Source organism: Zootermopsis nevadensis, unplaced genomic scaffold (genome assembly GCF_977971745.1).
Source record: "Zootermopsis nevadensis isolate Lab colony 2312 unplaced genomic scaffold, Znev_1.0 Znev_ptg000011l, whole genome shotgun sequence".
NCBI lineage: Eukaryota > Metazoa > Arthropoda > Insecta > Blattodea > Termopsidae > Zootermopsis > Zootermopsis nevadensis.
The window spans coordinates 5231853-5254514 of NW_028259143.1; the positions used below are offsets into that span (position 1 = coordinate 5231853).

The 22662-nt window shown below is 36.8% G+C and overlaps 1 protein-coding gene across 6 annotated transcripts in view; it reads right to left on the reverse strand.

The window, feature by feature from the left end:
- The window catches only part of LOC110838884 (uncharacterized), a 224089-nt gene that overhangs the window by 128047 nt on the left and 73380 nt on the right, over positions 1-22662 (reverse strand). For 4 of the 6 annotated variants that reach the window (XM_087347137.1, XM_087347136.1, XM_087347133.1 and 1 more), the window contains exon 3: positions 16235-16409. The exons of 1 other annotated variant lie outside the window; for it this stretch is intronic. In XM_087347137.1, coding sequence (XP_087203263.1) covers positions 16362-16409 — 48 coding nt within the window. In that variant the 3' untranslated portion in view covers positions 16235-16361. Of the gene's footprint in view, positions 1-14054; positions 14276-16234; positions 16410-22662 lie in introns of those variants that run through there. One more of the 6 variants, XM_087347134.1, reaches the window with a different exon arrangement.

Genomic DNA, 22662 nt, shown 5'->3' on the forward strand with positions numbered 1-22662 from the left:
TTCGTGGCTATAATTTTCATCTTCTTATCTTTTACAAAGCCGGCCGCAGGGGCCACAGCGGTCTGAGGCATGGACCTCGTGCGCCTGACAGCTGGGACCGTGGGTTCGAATCCCACTCAAGGCATGGATGTTTGCCCACGTATTTTTGTGTTTGTATAGGTAGAGGCCTTGCGTCGGGCTGATCACTCATCCAAGGAGCCCTACCAATGTCCAAATAGATCAAATGAATAAATGAAAACCTGAACACCTGAGGGTAAAAGATAAAATACATGTAAATCTTTTAACTTTGCCACTTATGGAGGAAATTATTAAGTATTCTCTTCGTACACAGTTATTTTAATTGAATTAATTTGATTAATATCTTAATTTACTGGCTATATTTTGTATGTAGTTTATTTTTATTCATATAGGTTTCTTCCGATTTTTAAGGGATTCACATTCTAACCTTTTTAACTAATGTCGATATATTCATAATTCATAAAATCGCTTCCTAAATTTTCAGTGCCTGAATATGTCATATTTTTGGGGGGACTGAAGTCTTTCAGAATATGTTTCGTTTCACACATGACCAGATAAAAGCAAGGAATGCATAAACGTTCTCCGATTATTCAAGCGTATTGATAACAATGTCTACATCCTGCTGCCTTTCACGTACAGAAGATAACGAAGTGGCCTGCCCGGTTGCTACGAAATACAAGAAACTAATTGAGGCACTCAGCTGCCTCTCTGACTCCATTAACGGCAGAGACGTCAGCTTAGTCATGCGAACGATCGAACATCGCAGAACAAAGAAGTTACGGAGACAGAACGAGAGTCGGACAGAGACAGCGAGATAAAACGATCCAGGAACATGGCAGGTGCTAAAAGGAACGAGAGGCACAAAACAGACACGAGAAAATACAACATGCAGTTAAATTTTAAAGCTTCTTTGGGGTTAAGTATTTTTGTAAAATAACGTCTCCGCTTAGTAATTTAACTAATAATTTTTGTACTTAAGTGTATCCTCATAACAATAGTAATCTTAATCCCTTTATAACTCATATTTCACTAATATGCGTCCTTAATTACGCTGGAGAAGTGAAAGTAGTATAACTAATTAAATGGAAAGACCTTTAAAAACTCGCACACTCAATTTATATTTAAAAACGTAGCATGTAAACGCAAAATTCTACCAGAAAAAGTACATGTACACTAACAAAAAGGATATAAAGACAGGCGTATCGCACAGGACGCGTGGAAATGAGAAATTCGTGAAAAAATTTTAAGTCGAAAAATCTGAAGTGGCCATTTGGGAGATTAAGCAACAAAGGCTGTGTACTAGAACCTGCTCCGGATGGGGTCTACTGGTTAAGTCTTGTGAGCACGGTAACAAATTTCGGATTCCTTAAAAAGCACGCTATTTCTTGACTCCCTATTATCTTTCAAAGAAATTATTCATATTCGAAAACTTAGTTACGTACACTGAACCAGACATATTCAATATGTAATCTCGCTCTATATTAATAGATCCATTTTAATATTATATTTCCATCTATTTCTATGTCTTCCAAGTGGCATCTTGCCTTAACATTTTTGACCGTAATATTATACACGAATATTCCTACATGCGCCGTCCTAACATTTGGTGGAGTACAGATTAAGAATCAACTCATTAAGGAATTTCTTCAGCCTTTTGCTACTTCATCCCTCTTACGTCTAAGAATTCTTTTCTCAGTGCCATTTTCTCACACTTAAGTTATTGTGAGAGACCACATATTGCATCGATAGAAATCAACAAAACATATATTATAAAAATATACATACAAATATCCTTATTTAAAGTAATTTCCTTATACAGATTGAATTTTCAGTACTTCGAATTCTTTGTTTTGAAGTGCCATTGCTTCTTGTGCTGTTCTTCGCTTAAACATTTGGTACAAAAATATATCACTACCGCAATACAAAAAATAAAGACTAATGTTTTCAAGTAAGAGAGTATAACGGTTGTTGTGCGCAACTGTAATCGAACATTTATTCTGCAGTCATAGAAACTACTATCGTTTTAAAATATGCGAATTAAAACAATGCACAGTCATTACACAGCTGGCGTAAAGCTGCTATTAAAAATTAAGCATGCTAATTATTTCCTGCTCCAGGTGTGAATACTTCATAAAACCAATGAGTATTGCTCAATTTAATTACATGATATTAACTGCTTAAAGTATTTGTGTACCACACCTAATGTAAATTCATAATTTTTTTGTGCAACAGAAACCAAACCTTATTTATGACCAGATTAACACGTTATAAAATAATTTCAACACTTTTCTCGTACTTTGTTACTTTTAATTTAATTCTTGATCTATATCACTCAGTGACTTTTTCGTATAACGCGAGACATTCAGAAACAGAAACAAATTACCACCATGCTTTATGCTTGCCTGTTTACTAGAACGACTAAGGTGGTTTCTTGAAGAAATCTTCAAAGATCAGATATATATTTAACGGATTAAGTTTTGACACATTATAATCAACCCAGTAATTCAGTCATATCTTGTTATAATTAGATTCATATTTCTTTACAGACTATAACAAGCCCTCATTAAATTAGTCTCCACAGAATGAGGAACTTGGAAATGCATAATCAGGGTATGTTGTGTGACATGGTAGAATGGATGAGTGCATCGATTACATATTAATTGGTTTAAACTTAATTCGCTAATTATGATGTTAATTAGCATACTTCTAGGAAGTTCGTAAAGTTGGAGATGTGTACTAAAAGAGATACGAGACACAATATAAAGGCCAGATTAACAGAAAATCTCATTTCTATTACGCAACACGATAACCTGTTTAAGCCAGTCACAAACCACAAATATCAACAGGCTTATTTGAAGTTCTGAAGCATTCCTTGTACCGACATAATTCTTGAGTTGACATGCTTTTACTTGCATGTACAGTTTCTTATAAAACGCATGAATAAACATGATATGTGGCTTGAAGCATTATATGAATATTTGTTTAAGGAAAATGTAACTCGCTGTTTAAGCCTTTGAAGGTGTCGCTATATATTCTGATAATCATACGAAATTCATTTTATTTTTTTATTTGTAGTGTTCTGTCTGACGACAGGTCCATATATTATGAACAGGATCCTTCCAACCTCTTCAGGTTGTCAGGGACCTGCTCATACATATATACATTCTTGGCAGAGATGATCAGAAGTGGTTTGCCATTGCCTTCTTCTGTGTGTGAGTGGAGTAATTGTTGGGATGCCACGGAGAAACCGGGGAAGCCTCGGAGGAAAATTCCGTGTTGCCTAGACCACGGCCTTGCCCAACACAAGTTATAAATTTGAGCACCACCACACACATAAAAACTAAGAGTTACTGAAAGCCAAAAAAGGACCTATAAATAGTTACAATTCGATTTAAAGAGTCAATATAGACGCAAAAAGAAGTCGATAAATTATTTTGTATAGTATTGATCTGATTTTTTTAAATGGGGATATAGGATGGACAGACCATAAAACTGAAGTCCATTTTCTAGAGAAACAAAGTTAGAACTATAAATAAATTTGTAATTATTGGCGTTGCCTAGCATGGTTTCTGGAAATAAAACCTAAATCCAGAAACATGTTCTCATATTGAAATGTTTGTGTTGTTCACTAATAACTTTCGAAAAAATATATTTTACTTAAATTCCATATATAATATTTATTCTATCGTTTTAAAACCTAACATTTGGCATTTCTAATATAAGGTCAGTAAAATACTGTAGATGGTAAGAAATGAAGCACAAATTAAGGAAAAAGAGAATGTACGAAGAAATAAAGAAGGAAATAATTTATAAAATAACGAAAGAAAGATATGACAGTGCTTGATGTTCACGCATAAATCTTCCCGGATGGGTTTACGTAAATCATGAAAGCAAAAAGGTAATTATAAATCATACAGGTTACTGGCTGTAAATAAACTTGTTCCTCTTAAGCACGAATGAATATACTGTAGACTGCATTACTACTAGCAGATAATGCTCTGAAAACCAATACTTGTTGGTACTACAAAGTTGATAATATGAAGTTCGCAGAACTCTGTGTAGAACTGCTACAAAAATGAATTGGTAAGGGGGAAGGACTTATCGCAGAAGCATTTCCAATGATAATTAAACGTTTTTAAAATACAGAACCGCAGGGAACAAATTCATCGATCTCCTCGAATCGTGGAAATATAAAATTAATCACGTTCGCCTATGACGGATACCTTACAGAAATTACACGAAAGTATTTTCTTATAGTGCCAAAAAGCATCTGCAGGTTAATCAATTTATTCTGTACTCCAAAATGTTCTACATTTGACGACAAGTATGAAGCTTGTATCAATGGCCTTAATCGGATTGATTATAAAAGTATAATTTGTAAAGACTGGAGCAAAAAATCCTGTCTGAATTTGTCAATTAGCTATACTAGACGTCAAGATAATTTCTAACTTCTCACTTCTGGTGATTATGAAAGTCAATTTCACAAAATTTTACTTCGGACTTAAAATAACACAAAATTTGTAGATACATATTCCAGTTCCCTACTACGCGGGTTATATTTCAAACCCATGTTATTACGTATATAATTCTGAATAAATCAACATTTACTTCAATTAATTTATTTAAAACCGTTCCCAAAAAATGTAAATCTAGGACATAAACCTCCAAAACGTTTTTCTGATAACACAGTATATCATGTTTATAAGAATCCCTAGCCGCGAGAAATATTACAGACAAAATTTCTGTTCCAATCAACGAATCACAAATTCCCTTATTAAAATAAACTACTACAATCAAAGGCTCTAACAGGACGCCAAGAAAAAGAATCATTTCATCTTATCACACTGAACATTTTGCAGCAATATAGTTCGACATATGCGCTTTATTTCCCCAACACCAAAGCTTGCATATGCGTTATATATCATAGAATTTTATATGTATTATCCTCTTCGCCTTACGGTAGCCATTTCCTAAAACTGCCCATGGTCGCCATGTTTCCAACACCAGTAGCTAAGGATATTGAAACCAATAATTTGAAAAATGAGTTATGATAGGACCAGCTCGAGACACAGATCTCTTTGCACGCTTCAACTTCTGACAGGAGCTATCGTTCCCTTTACAGACGTAAGTTCTCTGGAGGAGTGTGTGTGTGTGTGTGTGTGTGTGTGCGTGTGTAAAGCTGATACAGCAAATTCTAAAGAATAAAGTACGGAATAAAGGGCGAAGGTTTCATTCTATACGTGATGAAAAAGAAATGTTGTCCCTACTCTGATTATAACAGTGAATTACACGATCAATCGAGCAGAATATTTAAATTTGACATTACCTCTTCTTGATGTGTCGTCACTGCATAATTATAAGCTTTGGAGGACCGCGTTCTGTTTCTTGTAGTCTATAGGTAAAATTAAACTTATTCAGTATGAGCACTGGTTTGATACCAACCGCTAACATTTATCGTAGGGGAAAATTATTAACTACCACTTACAAGGCAACCTATCACCTGAAGCTTGGACTAACACCAATTTTTGAAACGGTGTATATGTCAAATAGATTCAGACAGTAAACTAATGAAGATTTCCGTCTTCTGGGTTGTTGCGCTGTGTAGTCTGGTCGATGTTAACCAACGTTTCAGAAGTCATACTGCCTCCGTCATCAGGGCGATTCATCGCCCTCCTCTTCGCCCTGATGACGGAGGCAGTATGACCTCTGAAACGTTGGTTAACATCGACCAGACTACACAGCGCAACAACCCAGAAGACAGAATCTTCATACTCATCGCCCTGATGACGGAGGCAGTATGACCTCTGAAACGTTGGTTAACATCGACCAGACTACACAGCGCAACACCCCAGGAGACAAAAATCTTCATTCTCATCGCCCTGATGACGGAGGCAATATGACCTCTGAAACGTTGGTAAACATCGACCAGACTACACAGCGCAACAACCCAGGAGACGGAAATCTTCATACTCACCGCTGTGAGAACCTCAAGTCTTACAGTAAACTAATGTTTGTGTAATGAACCAGCCATTGCCACAAAACTTCAGAAGCTATATATTCTTTTTCTGTTGCGTGTTTCACATTTAGAATCCTTCAATTATAACATGAAACTGTCAGATAACAAAGATAATTTCGTACATTTTAGACTGAGTTCCACTACGCTTCATGCGTGAGTAAATGAAAGAGCGACAGACAGACAGACGCCGTTCCCAACCAAAATGCTTTATAGGCAGCATATCAAACTGTGTCCAGTGCCGATATAAACTGTACAGCATTGATGGCTTTCACGTGTTTAGGCTCACTGGCAGTGTAATCTATAGGTTAAGTTGAGAGCTAGTTTTAGATATCAGCTTTTAAATGAATGCATTTATTGTGGGTATAAAAGCTTACATCATATTATCCGGCCATACAACATAAATATGAATTGCTCTTGAAACTTTTACAAAACACGATGATGCTGGCATTTACCACTTAGCATTCAACGCTGTTATGGAACCAAATTTTAACGTTATATTTTACGTAAACTGGAGTTTATGAGCAACTTTAAGAAATAGTTTAAGGAAAGTAGACCCCTCACATTAAGTAAGGAACGTATATTGAAGTTTCTCAGAACGTAGAGGGGGGGACAGGAAAGGTGAGAATATTGCACGACGGAAAGTAAGCATGGGACAGGTACGAAATGAAAACGAAATCTGGACCGGAAGTCCGGGAACAAGAGACCATTTGGAAGGCGTAGGTGTAATGGGAATATAATATCAACTTGTAAGTACTTCTCAACGTAATTGTATTGACAAACCTGTGGTACTGACCTACACAAATATAACCATGTTGCCCATCTCTGCATATTGTAGATTAGCAAACTGTAATGTCTTCATCTAACAAATGTTTTACAACTTTTTAATATTGTTAATGGCAATATATGAAAAATGACCAGTACAAAATATTTTGTTCTTGTATCATGGCTAATGTTTTTCGACAAATTCATTTTACAACTTTTCTTCGTTTCATTATTTGAACTATAATCAGAATTGTATTTAATGACGGACAACATATTCAAGTTAATGAATCACAATTTCCATTTGAAGAAACGCCGAAATTTCAAATGTCAATTAAATAGCTGACATTTTCCAGTGGATTTCACTTATACGGAATACATTTCTTTTGACTGAAACAAATATTCGTGCCTTGGCAATAACAGCATATTGCTGAACTGTGTTAACTGGGCGTTGTACTTAACAGTCAAATGAATTCAGAGGTGCTAACGCCTTATTGTACGTACTGGAGCGAAATGCTGGTGCCAGCTGTTGGTACAGGAATTGCACTGGTAATGACACTGCCATTATACAGGGGGGGTACGGCTAGCGACCTGGAAATGATCACACGCTACTTACGTATGGCTCCCTTATTCCAACAAGAGTGTTACCGGAGGCACTGATTCTGACTTCTCAAAATCCACTGCCGTGAAACAGTACTTGACAACAGTGCGAAATTTTCAACACGACATTACTAATTTTCTAAACCGTCGAAGATAGCAGTATTGTGGGATGTTGTGCAGTGCAGTCTCATAAAGGCTGACAGACGTTTCAGAGGTGTTTACTGTCTCCATCATAGGCCATAACCCTAGGATACTACGAGGCTAAACATCCATAAGACAGCCATCTTTAGAATCGCAGCCTTGAGAATCTAAAATTTAATCTGTGGCGCATTTTAAGTCGTCATACATTTAAGTCTCAGAGAGCAACTTCACGTAGGCCCAATTTTATCTAAAACTACATGAACCTGTGTATTATACAAACAAGAATATTTGTAACATATAAAATACATCACACACAGCTCGTCTTTGAATACTCCTGTACCTTAAGAAATGTAGCTTTATGACAGCGTCTGGTTGATTAATTGCCAATATTATGTTCTTGTCAGTTTCCTGGTTTGCATCCGATATAATCCTACACGACGTTTCAGAAGGTGGATCTGTTTAAGTCTTAGGGTGATTGGTTGGAGTTATAACGACACTTTCTTTGTTCGATTACATCGTCGCCACGGAAACTAAGTTAAAACAAAGAAACATATTGTCAGTAGTATAATAATAATAAATTACATGAAGACGGAGCGAAGCCAACTCCCGAAACGTCATATAATCAACTATTTTCCCAACGTAGTAAACAGGTAGATAAGAAACTTTTGCTACTGGATTAATAATTACAGGATTTTAATTTATTATGATGTAGTTCAATTCTAAAGGGTTTTGTCGACGGTAAAATTATTCGTTGTCAGGAATTTTTCCATCATCTGTTCCTTAAAATCACGACGTGAAGACGGAGACAGAACCAGCCTCCGAAACGTCGTGATGGAAGAAGTCCTGACAACGAATAATTTTAAGTTATTATGATGTATTTAAGAAACCCTACTACGTATACAGCATGAGGGACCAGGGTAGCTCTGTGAGTATATTGGCCGACTATGGAGTGGGAGATCGGGCAAGGGATTTTTCCTCTAGCCTCTGGGTCCGGTCCGGGTCTGTACTCCAGTAGATACAGGGGTCGTTTCCCGGAGGTAAAGCGAGGTCAGGGCGTGTCGCTGACCACTCTCCCCTACCTAGTGCCGAGAATGAGTAGGACAGCGTTACTCTTCTTATACGCAGCATCAGTAACACGACATATATGAATAAGGAATCGGGAACGATAATAAATTTAACAAAAAATTCTTCAGTCAGCCTGCCGTTAAATATTTACTTCTAATGAAGTAAGGGATAGTTTAAGTCACTAGGGAAAAAATACTACCAAAGTTATGATTTGAAGGTGTTAAACCTGACAACGAATTGTATACTGGGATTGGCTGTGTTCAACCCGCCAGTTAAAATTAATCTCGGGTATCTACGTAGTATTTTACAATCGTATGAAGTCGACTCGTGCCTGGGGAGGGAGTGGAGATTTTCTGACAGGGAACGATGCAATAAAACTGGTGTCACACTTGACTGCTCAGTCTGAGCTACCTCTCGCATTTCTCAATAGTATTTTTGTCCCTATTGGTATGTTTTCCGTCGAGTCATCTACACGTAACATTTTTATATTTGGATAAAATTATTTAGATTAAGTTTCGTGTTTAAATTCATTGCCAAAATATGTAAGTAACAACTCAAATAAAATAAACCATAATACCAATACACACAAAAACCTAGTCAAAATTATTATTGATACATATAGTCACAAAATATTTGCAGAATCTATTTGTTTTTCTCTTTTAAAATTTAAAAAAACAGCTATTTCACTTTAATGAATTAATTTTATAAATATAACCTTATTATTCTACACAAATACTGCGATATACATTACGTTACATGCAAATAATTGAGCGGTTAACGTTTTGTTAAGTTAAGATGTGAAAATATTTCATATTTCCATCTTTTACTGGGTTGCGTGGTGTGTTGTTTAGCAGGTAACAGGATAAAATACTTTGTATCGCCTCCCTGCAACAGACTTCGTATTTTAAAATTATTACACAACTTGCAATTAGGCAGTAAAGGATAACAGCGGGTTAGATAATTTTGCAGAGGTTTAAAACTGAAGTGAACGTAACATGAACCGTCGATAGACCAATAAATAATTCGTGCACAACTTTCAGTTGAGTAAAGGGGATGAAAGTCAAAATAGCAAAAAAAGAGCCATAAATACACAGTTGCAAACTTAAGGGGTGGGGGCGATTCACACTGTTCACCCCTCTCTTACCCCAGTTTACAGAAAAATGGGCAGCACAAATGACATTTTTTTCACCTCTCGCACGAAGTCGGATTCATAACTATCAGCGTCATTTTCTAAATGAATGTCACAATACTGTTCGTTTCTTATATAATTATAAAAAATAACATTAGAGAATTAGGGCACTACGCATGTATTAGAAAGCAATGGAATACTTCTAATATAACTTTTTACCTTTCTGACAACGCTGTTTCCTTTGGATAAGTAAAGTCTCTCATACTTATTTTATTGTACGCGTTCCCAAATCAGAGTAGACCACAGTATTAATTTAGAATTTGACGTCATATAATGATCCTCGGTACGAGCGGGAATTTGTAACCGCGAGAAAATATAAAAGCAGGGAGTAAGAATGTATACTAAGACAAGATGTAATATACTCGTCGTATACTATTCGGGGGGAATATGTGCGTTCGACATCCATCACAAGTAAAATAAAAGGGAATAAGAGGTTTAGGAGGGTATCAGAGAAGGTTCCGTACATGCAGGAAGGAGGTATTTGAGGCCACAACACACACAAGAAGATAAATATTAAGGTTATATAAACCGCGAAATGGACATAATATTGTGCAAAATTCTGCAGGAAAGTAAACAAATAATTATAAAGCTGTCGATGTTGGGTTCCTGTGTTATAGCGCTAGGTTCATGGCAACGTTCTGGAGGAACATTGTACGTTCAGCGCTGAAGTATTAAAATCCAATGGACTAAAATCGACATATTCACTGCTGTGAAAACCACAAATCGTCTTAGCAACACAGCAGTCAGCTTCAAACAAACAGTTTCAGTGTAGAAGTAGAAAACACATCTTGTAAATGAGTAACGAAGGTGAGGTGATAATGAACATTTGCTTGTGATATCATCAGCACCAGAAAATAAAGTACTAACAAGCAAAAAAATTTAAATAAAAAAAACATCTTCCATTTTCGTAGTACTTTTCTCCCAATTTGTAACAGAAAACGTTCTGAGGCTTTGTATTGCTCCTGGTTAGCTATAAATCTTCTAACAAACAGAAAAAGTTCACAGGAAATTGAAAAAAGTTCACTTTTTATATTAGCCAACGTGATATCAGATGCGATGTTTTGGTTGGTTCGAACAAAGAGAAAATGCCAATACAGAATCAATATGACTTTAGGCTTATGTTGTGTGTATGTGTGCGTGTGTCCAGTTGGCGCCAGTGTGTAGACACAGGCGCCTTTCTTTCTCTTTTCAATCTACAACGGATGTGAGCCAGGAAACGTTGAATTCCGCGTACGTAACAGATAAACCAGATAAATGGCATATTGAAGATTTCTGTCTTCTGGGTTGTTGCGCCGTGTAGTCTGGTCGATGTTAACCAACGTTTCAGAGGTCATACTGCCTCCGTCATCAGGGCGATGACGGAGGTAGTATGAACTCTGAAACGTTGGTAAACATCGACCAGACTTCACAACGCAACAACTCAGAAGACAGAAATCTTCATACTCTGAGGACGGAGGCAGTATGACCTCTGAAACGTTGGTAAACATCGACCAGACTACACGGCGCAACATTCCCAGAAGATAAAAATCTACTCTGATGACGGAGGCAGTATGACCTCTGAAACGTTGGTTAACATCGACCAAACTACACAGCGCAACAACCCAGAAGACAGAAATCTTCATACTCATCGCCCTGATGACGGAGGCAGTATGATCTCTGAAACGTTGGTTAACATCGACCAGACTACACAGCGCAACAACCCAGAAGACAGAAATCTTCATACTCATCGCCCTGATGACGCAGGCAGTATGATCTCTGAAACGTTGGTTAACATCGACCAGACTACACTGCGCAACAACCCAGAAGACAGAAATCTTCATACTCACCGCTGTGAAAGCATAACATCTTACAAAATGAATATGGCACGTTGCATATCGACCTCTCGTTTACATTACCTAAAGAACATAGGTTATGGGTGTATGAGTGGAGGTTACTGAGGAAAATATTTGGATGTGTGAGGAAGTAACTAGAGGCTGGAGAAAATTACATAATGAGGGACCCCACTAGAATAAGCAAATCAAGGAGAATTAGATTGGAAAAGTGTATAGCACGTATAAGTGACAAATGTGTACAAACTTTCGCCTGGATAGCTTAAAGGGTAGAAGACAGTGGGAAGACCTTGAGGTACTTTGGAACATGCTCAGATGGATGCTGGATATAAAGAAATATGATGGGAGAGTGTGTTATGGATTCACCTGGCTCAGGACAGTGGATCGTGACGGGCTGATATGAACACGACAAGAACCCTTTCGGAGTCCATAAAAATATACGAATTTCTTGTCTGTTATTAGCTTCTCAGAAAGGTCTTGGCTCCACGGAGTTAAAGTGTGCAGATTGTTATGGAAACAGAAAATACATTATAAATTTGAAATGTGAAGTATCCAGTAGTTAATCCAATACCTAAATAAAATGCTAACTTTTTCTTGTGCGCTCTGATTTAATAGAAAATGTATAATATGCAAGGAAATAAAGAGAAAACCCTCGCCTCGCAATATTGGCTTAAACCACCAAATTCCATAACTGACCACAACTTTTCGTCCACCAATAAAAGAGCTGGATGGTTTGTCGGTAGGTGCGGTTAACAGTAACTACCTTCGAGCACTTCAGATGTTTGGTGGCCACCATCTCGTGAAGAGTAGGAGCACCATAAAAAAAAAAGACACTAGCGCCAGTTATTCGCTAGCCGATACTGGGTAAGGCTGTATCGCATTCTTCCATTGCAGGCCCCAGAAAATCGTGGATCAGCCAAACGCTGGATCGCTCCTTCTTCCAGCATCAGAAACAATGGCGCCATTACCTCGAGAAACAATTACCTCCAGGTCTTGGCGGGCATTAAATGATGCCCCCTCCCCCACGAGATAACAATGATTGCTTTCCGAATCCCACAAAAGAAAAACTTCTTTTTCTTTCGAGATCTGAGAGCGAGGATTGTGATCATCTCAACACATCCTTGCCCTTGCGTTGCTGTTCATCTGCCGAAAACACTGGCGAAACAAATTAGACCTTCGTATGTTTACAGCTGGAAATAGTTTTGTGATCCAGTCCAGAATCTGAAGCCGGTGTTTTAAAGTGAAATCGTTGAATATCGATTTGTTTTTTTATAAACGAGGAAATATCTTAAGGTTCTTCCAGGGATTCGGGGTGATTATTGCCGATCTGTACAGACAGCTGCTCTACCGACAATAGCAAACCGATAAATCCGAATGATAGCTTTAATCGTTCTTGGGCTTACGATACCGTCCACATTTACGGAAGTACACGACACTAAGTGCGAACAGTCAGACGAAACTTCAGAGGAAAATGATCTGTTGCAGAAATATATCTGTGTAACTGACATTAACAAGCCTGTAAAAATAAATATACCACAAAATAATTAAATGCGCACAGGTCTTAGTCTGTAATCTGACAAATTAAGTAAACCCAGATTTATGTCACATTTAATGTATTTCAGATTTCTTTCAAGGAAAATTACGCATAGAAATTTTTCAGAAAATTGTGTAATCATTAATATATGTTCCTGCCTCATAATACAGGTTGTACCAACTGAAGGGGACAAGCATCTAAAGTCTTTCCTCAGTACTATAAAAATATATAGACTAATATAATACAAGTCCTGGTAAAGAATCTCATAATTCTTACCATTTGCGCCAAAACTACCACTGCTACACACGACCAAGCATTATTTTGGTAAACTCACACATTCCTATTCTAAAACATCCATACATAATGTAGAAGGTACACTCGAACTGATAACATCATGGACTTATTTGCAGCCCCAGGAGATTCCGCCAATCATGTCAACACAAAGAACACGATTTTGGAAACAATCTCATGAAATATGCATCAAGTGCTTTCCTTTACGTATACAACCTCCACTTCCCATCAGATTTTAAATATCTAACATAGGAAAGAAATTTCGAAGAATAATATCACAGGAACTAACAATTACACCCCAGAGTGGTTCTCTAAACGTGTTATTACTAAGAGTAAAAGCCCACTAAAACTCAATGTCAAATATTTTCTTTCTTATATTAATCTCTCACCCTCCATATTCTTTTCGTACTTGCATCTCCTTCACTTTCATCCGCATTCTCTTTTAAATTCCTCGTCCTACCGTAATTACCCTTGGCCTTTCTCATAGGTAAGGAGACATTCATACATAAAATGTTCATAAAATACAAGTTATTTTATTTTCAAAAGCTATAGAACATTTTTACACAGACCAAATGAAGACTGTTTCATGATTTCTTAATAAACGTAGCTCTACTTAATTATTTACAGCGGAAGAATTGGTTTTAATCTGAGTTTGGTATTACGGTCTGTGAATTTGCATTACCGCTGAATGTTTTCTTCAAAATAAATAAATGTGGTGGCCGTGTATCAATGTCAACATCACGAATCACTTCCAGAAAATCCATCTCATGCTGCAGACTGCCTGGGGTCTTTACGATGGTTGGCTGTGTAGAATGTTCAGCTTACAGCATCAGCTATGAGTGAGAACTACCAGTTTAGAACGCTCTGTTTAATGGGCCGAGACACGTTTACATGACAAATGTACTCCAAGCTACTTTAGGAAATTTTAAGGAAATGTTAACTTCAAAAGTATATTTGTTTCCCATACAAATAATAATTTCCTTCCTGGCCAAATAAATAACGTGACCTTTTGTACAGGCAGCCTCTAACATCAGTATCTTCTAAAATGAATAACTTAAAAAGCAAAATTTCTAGTTGCTATGGGATGAGTGTTCCAAAATATCGGTTTTATTACATCGGCATTAAAAATCGCTTTGAAAAATACTGTTTATGGATTATGTCTGAGAATGATATAGCCAACAATTGTTACTGTATCATGTGAAGAGTTTATTTAACTTAATTTAAGCTGATATTACTTTAATAGAAATACAGTTTCATAAAATGTAGTGTTGATTTATCGGTTCTGTGACTGGTTACTCAGTCGCTTTCAATTGGACAAGTTTGAAGAGGCAAGCGTCTTTAGAATAAAAACTTTCAGTACATACTTTTATTGCGTATTTGTATGTCATTTTTCGATGTCCTTGGTTTAGTTCAAAGGAAGGTCGCGCTGAGGCTATGTCGAGAGATATCCTTTCCGCCCTTAAGCGATCTCCTATATCATGATCGAATCAATAGCCCGAGCCTTTGGCTCAAATGCTTCTCTTTTTTCGGTACAGCAAAGAGGGACAGATACGAAAGCAGGGGATCAGACTTGTAGAAACAGCCCGGGAGAGAAGTGTACAGGCTACACTGAACAGATTAGGAGTATGCAGAGAGATGCTTCAAATCGACTTCTCTACGATTAAAAATCCTCCAATGTTCAAATCACGGGAAAGTTGTAAAATAAAATCCGCTTTTCAATAACAGTGTAACATTTAAAGTGATGAATTGTGACTTAATACCCATAATATACGAGTGTATGACTACTCCATGCCTTTGAGAGCGTAAAATGTATTCAGGGGAAACAGTTGTTGGACTGAAACAACTGTAATTCAAATGTATCAGATATGAATTCAGAAACTGTATTAGTAACTTAACTTTACACAAGAATCACAACGAAACTGGAACAAGAAGGGGAAAATGTTTATTTGAGCCAAATGTGTTGATTAATTATACTATACCAATACTGGATACAGCTGCATACCAACGAGTTACCAAATGGAAGAATCCATTTTCTTTACATTTGTTCCGATCATAAGCATTTTAGCTTGTCTCCTATCTTACAGAAACAAGGTATGGTATGGTTAGGTTAGGTTAGGTTAGGTCATCGTGCTTTGTCTCTGAAGGACACCGCGCTATTTCAACGTCTAACCATTTGATCGATTTTCATAAAACTTCCTACGAATGTTATTACATTGGAGGTCACCTCAACATTGTGATTTTATGTTTCCTATGATCAGTTGTAACAACATGATAGCCGCGAATTTGTGAGGTTAGAGCGACATTACGGCTATCCTAAGATAGAAATTAAAAATTAACAGAAAATCTGTCACTATAGTAACAACCTGTCACATGGAGCGTCCTACAGAAGTAGCCAAAATCAGGCATACCTCAGGCAATGCAACGTGTTATGCTCAACATGGTATTCCTACACTTATAAATATAATAATTTGCAAATTTCTTAAAATACGTGCCTCGTAATTACAATTACAAAAACAAATATTATCATTAAAATAGCTTATAAATCACTGTAATGCACGAAAATTTCGAAATATTTAGGAAAAAACCTAAAATAACACTCTTGACAACGTAAAGAACAAATTATACATAGTAAATTCTTGTTGCTGTTCAGTTAAAAATACTGTATCCTGCATTCTCCTAACTGAAAACCAAGATTCAAATACACAGAACTCTAATTTTATTTGATCTTCGAAATAGACGTCAAACGTTTTAAGTGAAGGACACAGATTGATATTTGTGATCGGAGTACTTACGACATCTGGTACGCCAACAAGCGTTCGCTCTGTGCATACGGCTACCTAACTGGATCTGGTGGATTATGACTGGTATGCAGCCTACTACACGTGTTCGCTTTAAGGCAGTGGGCCTCAGACTTGTTAGTTATCTTACCACATCGGTGGTACAATACGTCACACGCTGCCACTTCCACTGAAAAAAAAATAACAGCAAAGTTAACAAGTTGGGAAAAATACTCAGTTGACATGAATGGATGCGTTAGTTCTCATACTGGCTTACAAACTGTTATTAGGCATGCACATTTTAAAACTAGAACAGTGTACTGCCCTGAAATAATGTGTATAAAACTATAAATATAAGATTTTAAGGTGTTATTTTGTTACGAAAATTTGGCTGGTTTTACAAATTGTTTACATCGAGACATCTTTCTGGTAAGATTTTGCTGTAAATTAAACCTTTCACGCCGAAGATTAGCTTAATGATATATAAATATTCAGTTCGTACCTCAAAGAAAAATATTTCTCAAATTAAAAAGATCGCTTATTTAGCAAGTTTAAAAATATGGACGCTGTTTACTCTGAGAATCATATGAAACCCATAAACACACAATGTGAGCAAAATTATTGAACATGAAAGAATGTGGAGCGCACAGTTACCTCTGCGCTTTGCATTATTAATTGTTCGGGCTTTTGTTCGATTCAAAACACTCGACTGTTTTTCATTCAACGTCAGTATTTTCAAAGGGACAAGTGTAGCGAAAAACACTTCCACGCCACTTCTCAAATCACCACTCAAGACCATTATCACAAAATAATTGAAAAGGTCCGATGCAATGCAACAGGGAAAGCTGTGGTTCGTATCTTTATCCTTTGCCACAACCACAATGTGTAATAATAAATAGACACAATAATAATATATTCTTAAGATAGTGTCATATTGTGAATATTCTAACAATTATTTATTTTAATCCGTCTTATCACAATATTTAAAATTTCTTATAATTAAGATAATAAAATATCATTGATGTTCCATATCGATTGATCGATTTACATTTTGGAACATCTTTTACACAACATGTTTCAGTTTTTATAAAACCATCATCAGGTGTAAATTATTTACGAACTTAAAACTCAAATATGATTCCATTTGGTGATGTTTCATGCCATTTGTTTTTCAATTTTGGGCGAGGTGTTGTCTTTTCTTAATTTTATCAGATGTACATATCGGTCTGTAAGTAGAAGATTGAAAGAAACACTGAAGAATTTGAAAGAATTTATAAAAGAATTTTAGAGAATAAAATGCAAAATATATAAATTATAGTTAGAAAGTAGCAGTAAAATATAAATAAAAATAATATGAAATAAAAGTAAATCTAAAATAAAACATACCTTAGATGTAGGAGTATGAGAGTGAACATAATTTTGACACACCCCGTATATTCATCATTCTCTTCTTTCTTTGGTCCATTTACTACCTTTCTTCTCCTCTCCTTCTTCCCATCGTATTCTTCACACAGTCCTTTCAGCTTAGAACAACGATGACAAATATCAGAAAAAAATGTTATTTCAGAGGTTTCGCCACTCACATTACAAGTACTTCTGAAAAATTTCTAATATAGCAGGATTTGTAAAACGCAATGCCCTGTCATTTAATATCACTATGGTCTTTATGCACAATCTTCGTGAGAAAAAACTTCCTAAATAGTTAGAACGTGGAACACCCTTAATCCTGTAGCACTTTTAACATTACAGATACGAAACTTACAGTTTAAATCGCTTAGAACAATCCAAGATTCAAGTCGGATACCTACTGTCAAAGAGTCGATGTATCAGAAAATTAATATACTCATTAGACACACACATTAAGCTGTAGAATAATAAAACTTGGCATGAATTTGTAAGAATAAATATACCGAATTTGATCAAATATTCATTCCTTTAGTTGCTAAGTTTCAAACATGAAACAAATCTGTAAGACTTGAGGTTCTCACAGCGGTGAATATGAAGATTTCTGTCTTCTGGGTTATTGCGCTGTGTAGTCTGGTCGATGTTAACCAACGTTTCAGAGGTCATACTGCCTCCGTCATCAGGGCGATGAGTATGAAGATTTCTGTCTTCTGGGTTGTTGCGCTGTGTAGTCTGGTCGATGTTAACCAACGTTTCAGAGGTCATACTGCCTCCGTCATCAGAGTATGAAGATTTATGTCTTCTGGGTTGTTGCGCTGTGTAGTCTGATAGATGTTTACCAACGTTTCAGAGGTCATACTGCCTCCGTCATCAGGGTGATGAGTATGAAGATTTCTGTCTTCTGGGTTGTTGCGCTGTGTAGTCTGGTCGATGTTAACCAACGTTTCAGAGGTCATACTGCCTCCGTCATCAGGGCGATCATCGCCCTGATGACGGAGGCAGTATGACCTCTGAAACGTTGGTTAACATCGACCAGACTACACAGCGCAATAACCCAGAAGACAGAAATCTTCATGAAACAAATCCCTCGCGCAAGACAGACACAATCTCTCGACTGAATTTTCGAGACTTATTTTGTAATTGTTCCTGAAGCACGAAGCTTTACCTGTAGCAAAGTCAGAATTTTTATTAACTTAGACTTACACTGTGGCAAAGACATTCATCCATCCATTCATAATTCCACCCATACACCTCATTGCACACTCTAACAAATCCCTCAGACATAAGACTTTGAAAACTCGACAGAACTTTCAGAATAGGCTTAGCGCTGAACAAAGAAACCGAACTTATTTTAAAGACACAGAAAGTTTCTTCGTCGAGACCAGCATCAAAATGCTTGAGATCATGAAGAAAGTACTTTCTCTTATTTGTTATGCTTCTGTCTTTTACTTTCTTTCCGTGGAATATAGGCGCTGTTGTGTGTTGCATGTTATTGTGTAAGTCTAAGGCACAAACTTACCCTCAACTTTTAAGAGTCTCTTCCTGTTTTATCAAGCATTCCTTTGTGCACTTTTATTCCTGCTTCTGATCAGCGATTTCATTCTCATTCAATTCCCCTTCACCTCTTCTCCCCTGTCCTTTGATACGCTAGATTAAGTATATGGGCACACATTGTCTGGCGAAATGAATCTGTATTGCAAAGGACCAACATCCTATTACAATATAAGCTGAAAAGCCCCTTCAAGTACCACATTTTCGTTACGCTTCGTGCAGAATGAAGTTTGGTGGATCAGTCCCTGCAAATGCCCGGACACATCAATTTACATGTCTCCTCTCAACTTCAGTTAATCTTCGCATAACTGTACAACACTCACTCATTACTTTTAACAACACGAGGAGTTTCATAAATTGTATTTCGTACCAAATATTGTTAAAGTCATTTGATACAGAGGCATCGAATAGTCACAGCATAACGCATACCTGTGATACATGAAAAATTCATACTCCATTTCAGTCTGAAATCCTAAATGGAAGAGACTACTTGGAAGACAAAGATATGGATGGGTGTACAACATTAAAATAGTTCTTTTTAAGAACTATGGTGTGAGGATATGGACTAATTTCATCTGTCTTCGGATAGGGTTCAGTAGTAGGTTCTTTGGATTTTGTAAAAGATTTTGAATTCCTTGACCAGCTGAGCGACTGTTATATTCTCGAGAAGAAGGACTATTCTGTCGCATAAGCTTAGGATTCACCGCAACAGAGGGACATTCACCGATGTCCACAGCTACCACAAGTTGTTTATATGTAAAAGAACTGTTTGGCAGATTACTTGAATTTTATAATTTGTAATCTCTGTATATAATACGATTTCGGATAGTGAGCCTTAAAAATAAGGATGAAGATGATACTTTCCTCCGAAATGTTGATAACCACTTACAAGATTACACGGCATCACAACCCAGAATACCACGTTCGACGTACGTATCGCATTATTGCATGAGTAATTAAGATTCGTAAGATTGGCTACAAACTAGAAGACTGGAGTCAACAGCCCAGAGAAGAGGTCGATTAATAGTTTTCGTTTTCTAAACACGTCAAATAAACCAGGCTCAAAAACATGAATTTTTTTGAGCGGCTGTCAGCTTTTCAGTGATGGTCCTGCACCGTGAAATTATTAAGGAAGTTTTAGAACAACGGAAACACAAATCTGCAAACTTCTAAGTGTTCCTTCTTCGGTCGTTTAAAACAGTAATACAGAAACTGGCAATATATTTGTCTCATAATCTCCAAACTTGCCTGTACCAAGAAGAAAATTTCAAAAACTATCACAGAAGAAGGAATTATAGAACTGTGCAAGTGTTTCTACTGTAGTTGCTATGAACAGAACGAGTTCAACAGCGAACAGCCGATCAGGACGAGGACGCGGACCGAACCTTCATCGACCAATAACAAGAATCTTTCCCGGGGAAGAAGAGAAGAGAATGTTCGTAAGTATGATAATGATTCCAAGCCCGAAGCAACAACCAGCTATCTGTCCTTAGAGTGACGGTGGTAGTGGTTGAACAGGGTAGCTTCATCGTCGCCATTCAGGAAAACAAAGTTGGGTTATCTTGGCAAGAATGCCCCGGGACTCGTGATAGCTTAGTCCAGATAGCGCCTTCCTCCTCAGCCATTACACACACAGAAGAATGAATTCGGCGGACGATAAAGTTACGTAGAAGATGGATGTCTTCTGGGTTGTTGCGCCGTGTAGCCTGGTAGAAGCTTACCGACGTTTCAGACCCTCTGAAACGTCGGCAAACAGAAGACAGCCACCTTCAGACTCGCCACCGTGAAAACCTCAAATCCTGAGAGGTTACAACACATTTCTTCAAGTTTTCAAAATAATCTATGTAGGAAAATGAATGGGTACATGTAACATTCAGTATGAAGGAACAATTTTTCCGAAGGGAAGGTTATTACTGTAAAATAAAAAAATACATTAAACATTGTGTTATCGACACGATTTCACCTTACTTTACACATCCTATTACCATAAAGATTTCATCAGATATCAGTATCTCAGTTAAGACAGCCTCTAGCCCACGTGAGATTTAACCTGATAATAATCATAATTGTTATACCTGTATCAACCCGATGTATCGAAATATTAATGAAGGAACTTTGGTCCAATTAAAATGCCTCCAAAGGTAATTACGGTCATTAAATGTACTCGCTTCAGCACTAGACTGTAGATTGTGAAAACGTCATCTCATTGCTTGAAACATAGCATACCTTCCTCCTGCACTAACCTGCTTTATTATTAGAAGGAAAATCTTTCTTTCAAATTAAACTTTTGTACTGCAAAGCCTTGTCAATGAATTAAGACTTAATATAAATCTAATAATCTTAATTAGAAATTCTACAAAACTACAGCTATAAAAGTATAAAAATAATTTAAATTTCATGGCATAATGGAAAGAAAATTATGAACGGAAAGGTGTGAAAGACAAAAGAGGGTATAAAATATGATAAAAGTGAGGAATTTCTATTATTCAGAAGCAGGAACGAGTTATCAGTGTAGCACAATTAGTAGGCCTAAACTGGATACAGCTTCTGAGCCCCTCCTCGTAAATCATCCACACACTAGCCCGTTTCTGATATCCAGCGTTTTCTCAAATAGCTGAATACCTCAGCACGGCGAAAAGCAAACAGGTCGTTCCCACCCTTTCACATACAGAGGTATTTGTGTGAAAAGGTTTGTGTGGAAAAAATAAATTAAATGAATTGTTGGAAATAATTCAACTACAGCTTATACTGGTAAAAAATATTTCTATTATTTAAGTACAAAATGGAAAAGGTAGGGCAAAACCATCCGCACTTGTTACCATGGCGTTGCAGTTTCAGATAAAAATTCTGCTCGTTTCAAAACATATAATTTGTATCCATGTAAATATCCTGTTTTATGTCCATGAGAACGTGAAATTTATGTAAATTCGTACGTACGTAGTTTCATAACGAGTAACCGCAACACGACGTATCGCAGGTTTGTATTCAGTATTCTAAATTCGTACTACACCCTACGATCAAACTTCCTTGTAGCCTGCCTCATGTTCCTATAATGATTTGACACAGAGTCTCGCCGACATGCATCTACATAATTTACCCTGAATTACTTTATTAGTTTGTTTTGATACTCATTTAATTGGCTATGTCGATTCTCGGTTTATTAAACTACGCGTTTCAACGACAAAACATGTACTTATTCTCTATGAACCAATTATGAAAATTTACAAACAAGACCGGACCGCGGTTGAAATCCGGAGTCAGGTCTCATGAAATGTGTATTGTGAACAAAATGCACAAAAATTGGTCACCGATTTAGAAGTTCTGCTAACTTCTCTACACATATTACAAAATTTAATTTAAACTGGGTATTACAAGTTGTTTAGAAAAATTCGCCTTATGAATGTGACTTCGTAACCAAAATGGTCGATCACTCTATTCTGAGTTACTGTACGCCAACACTACATAATCTCGCTGAATTAAATTATTTT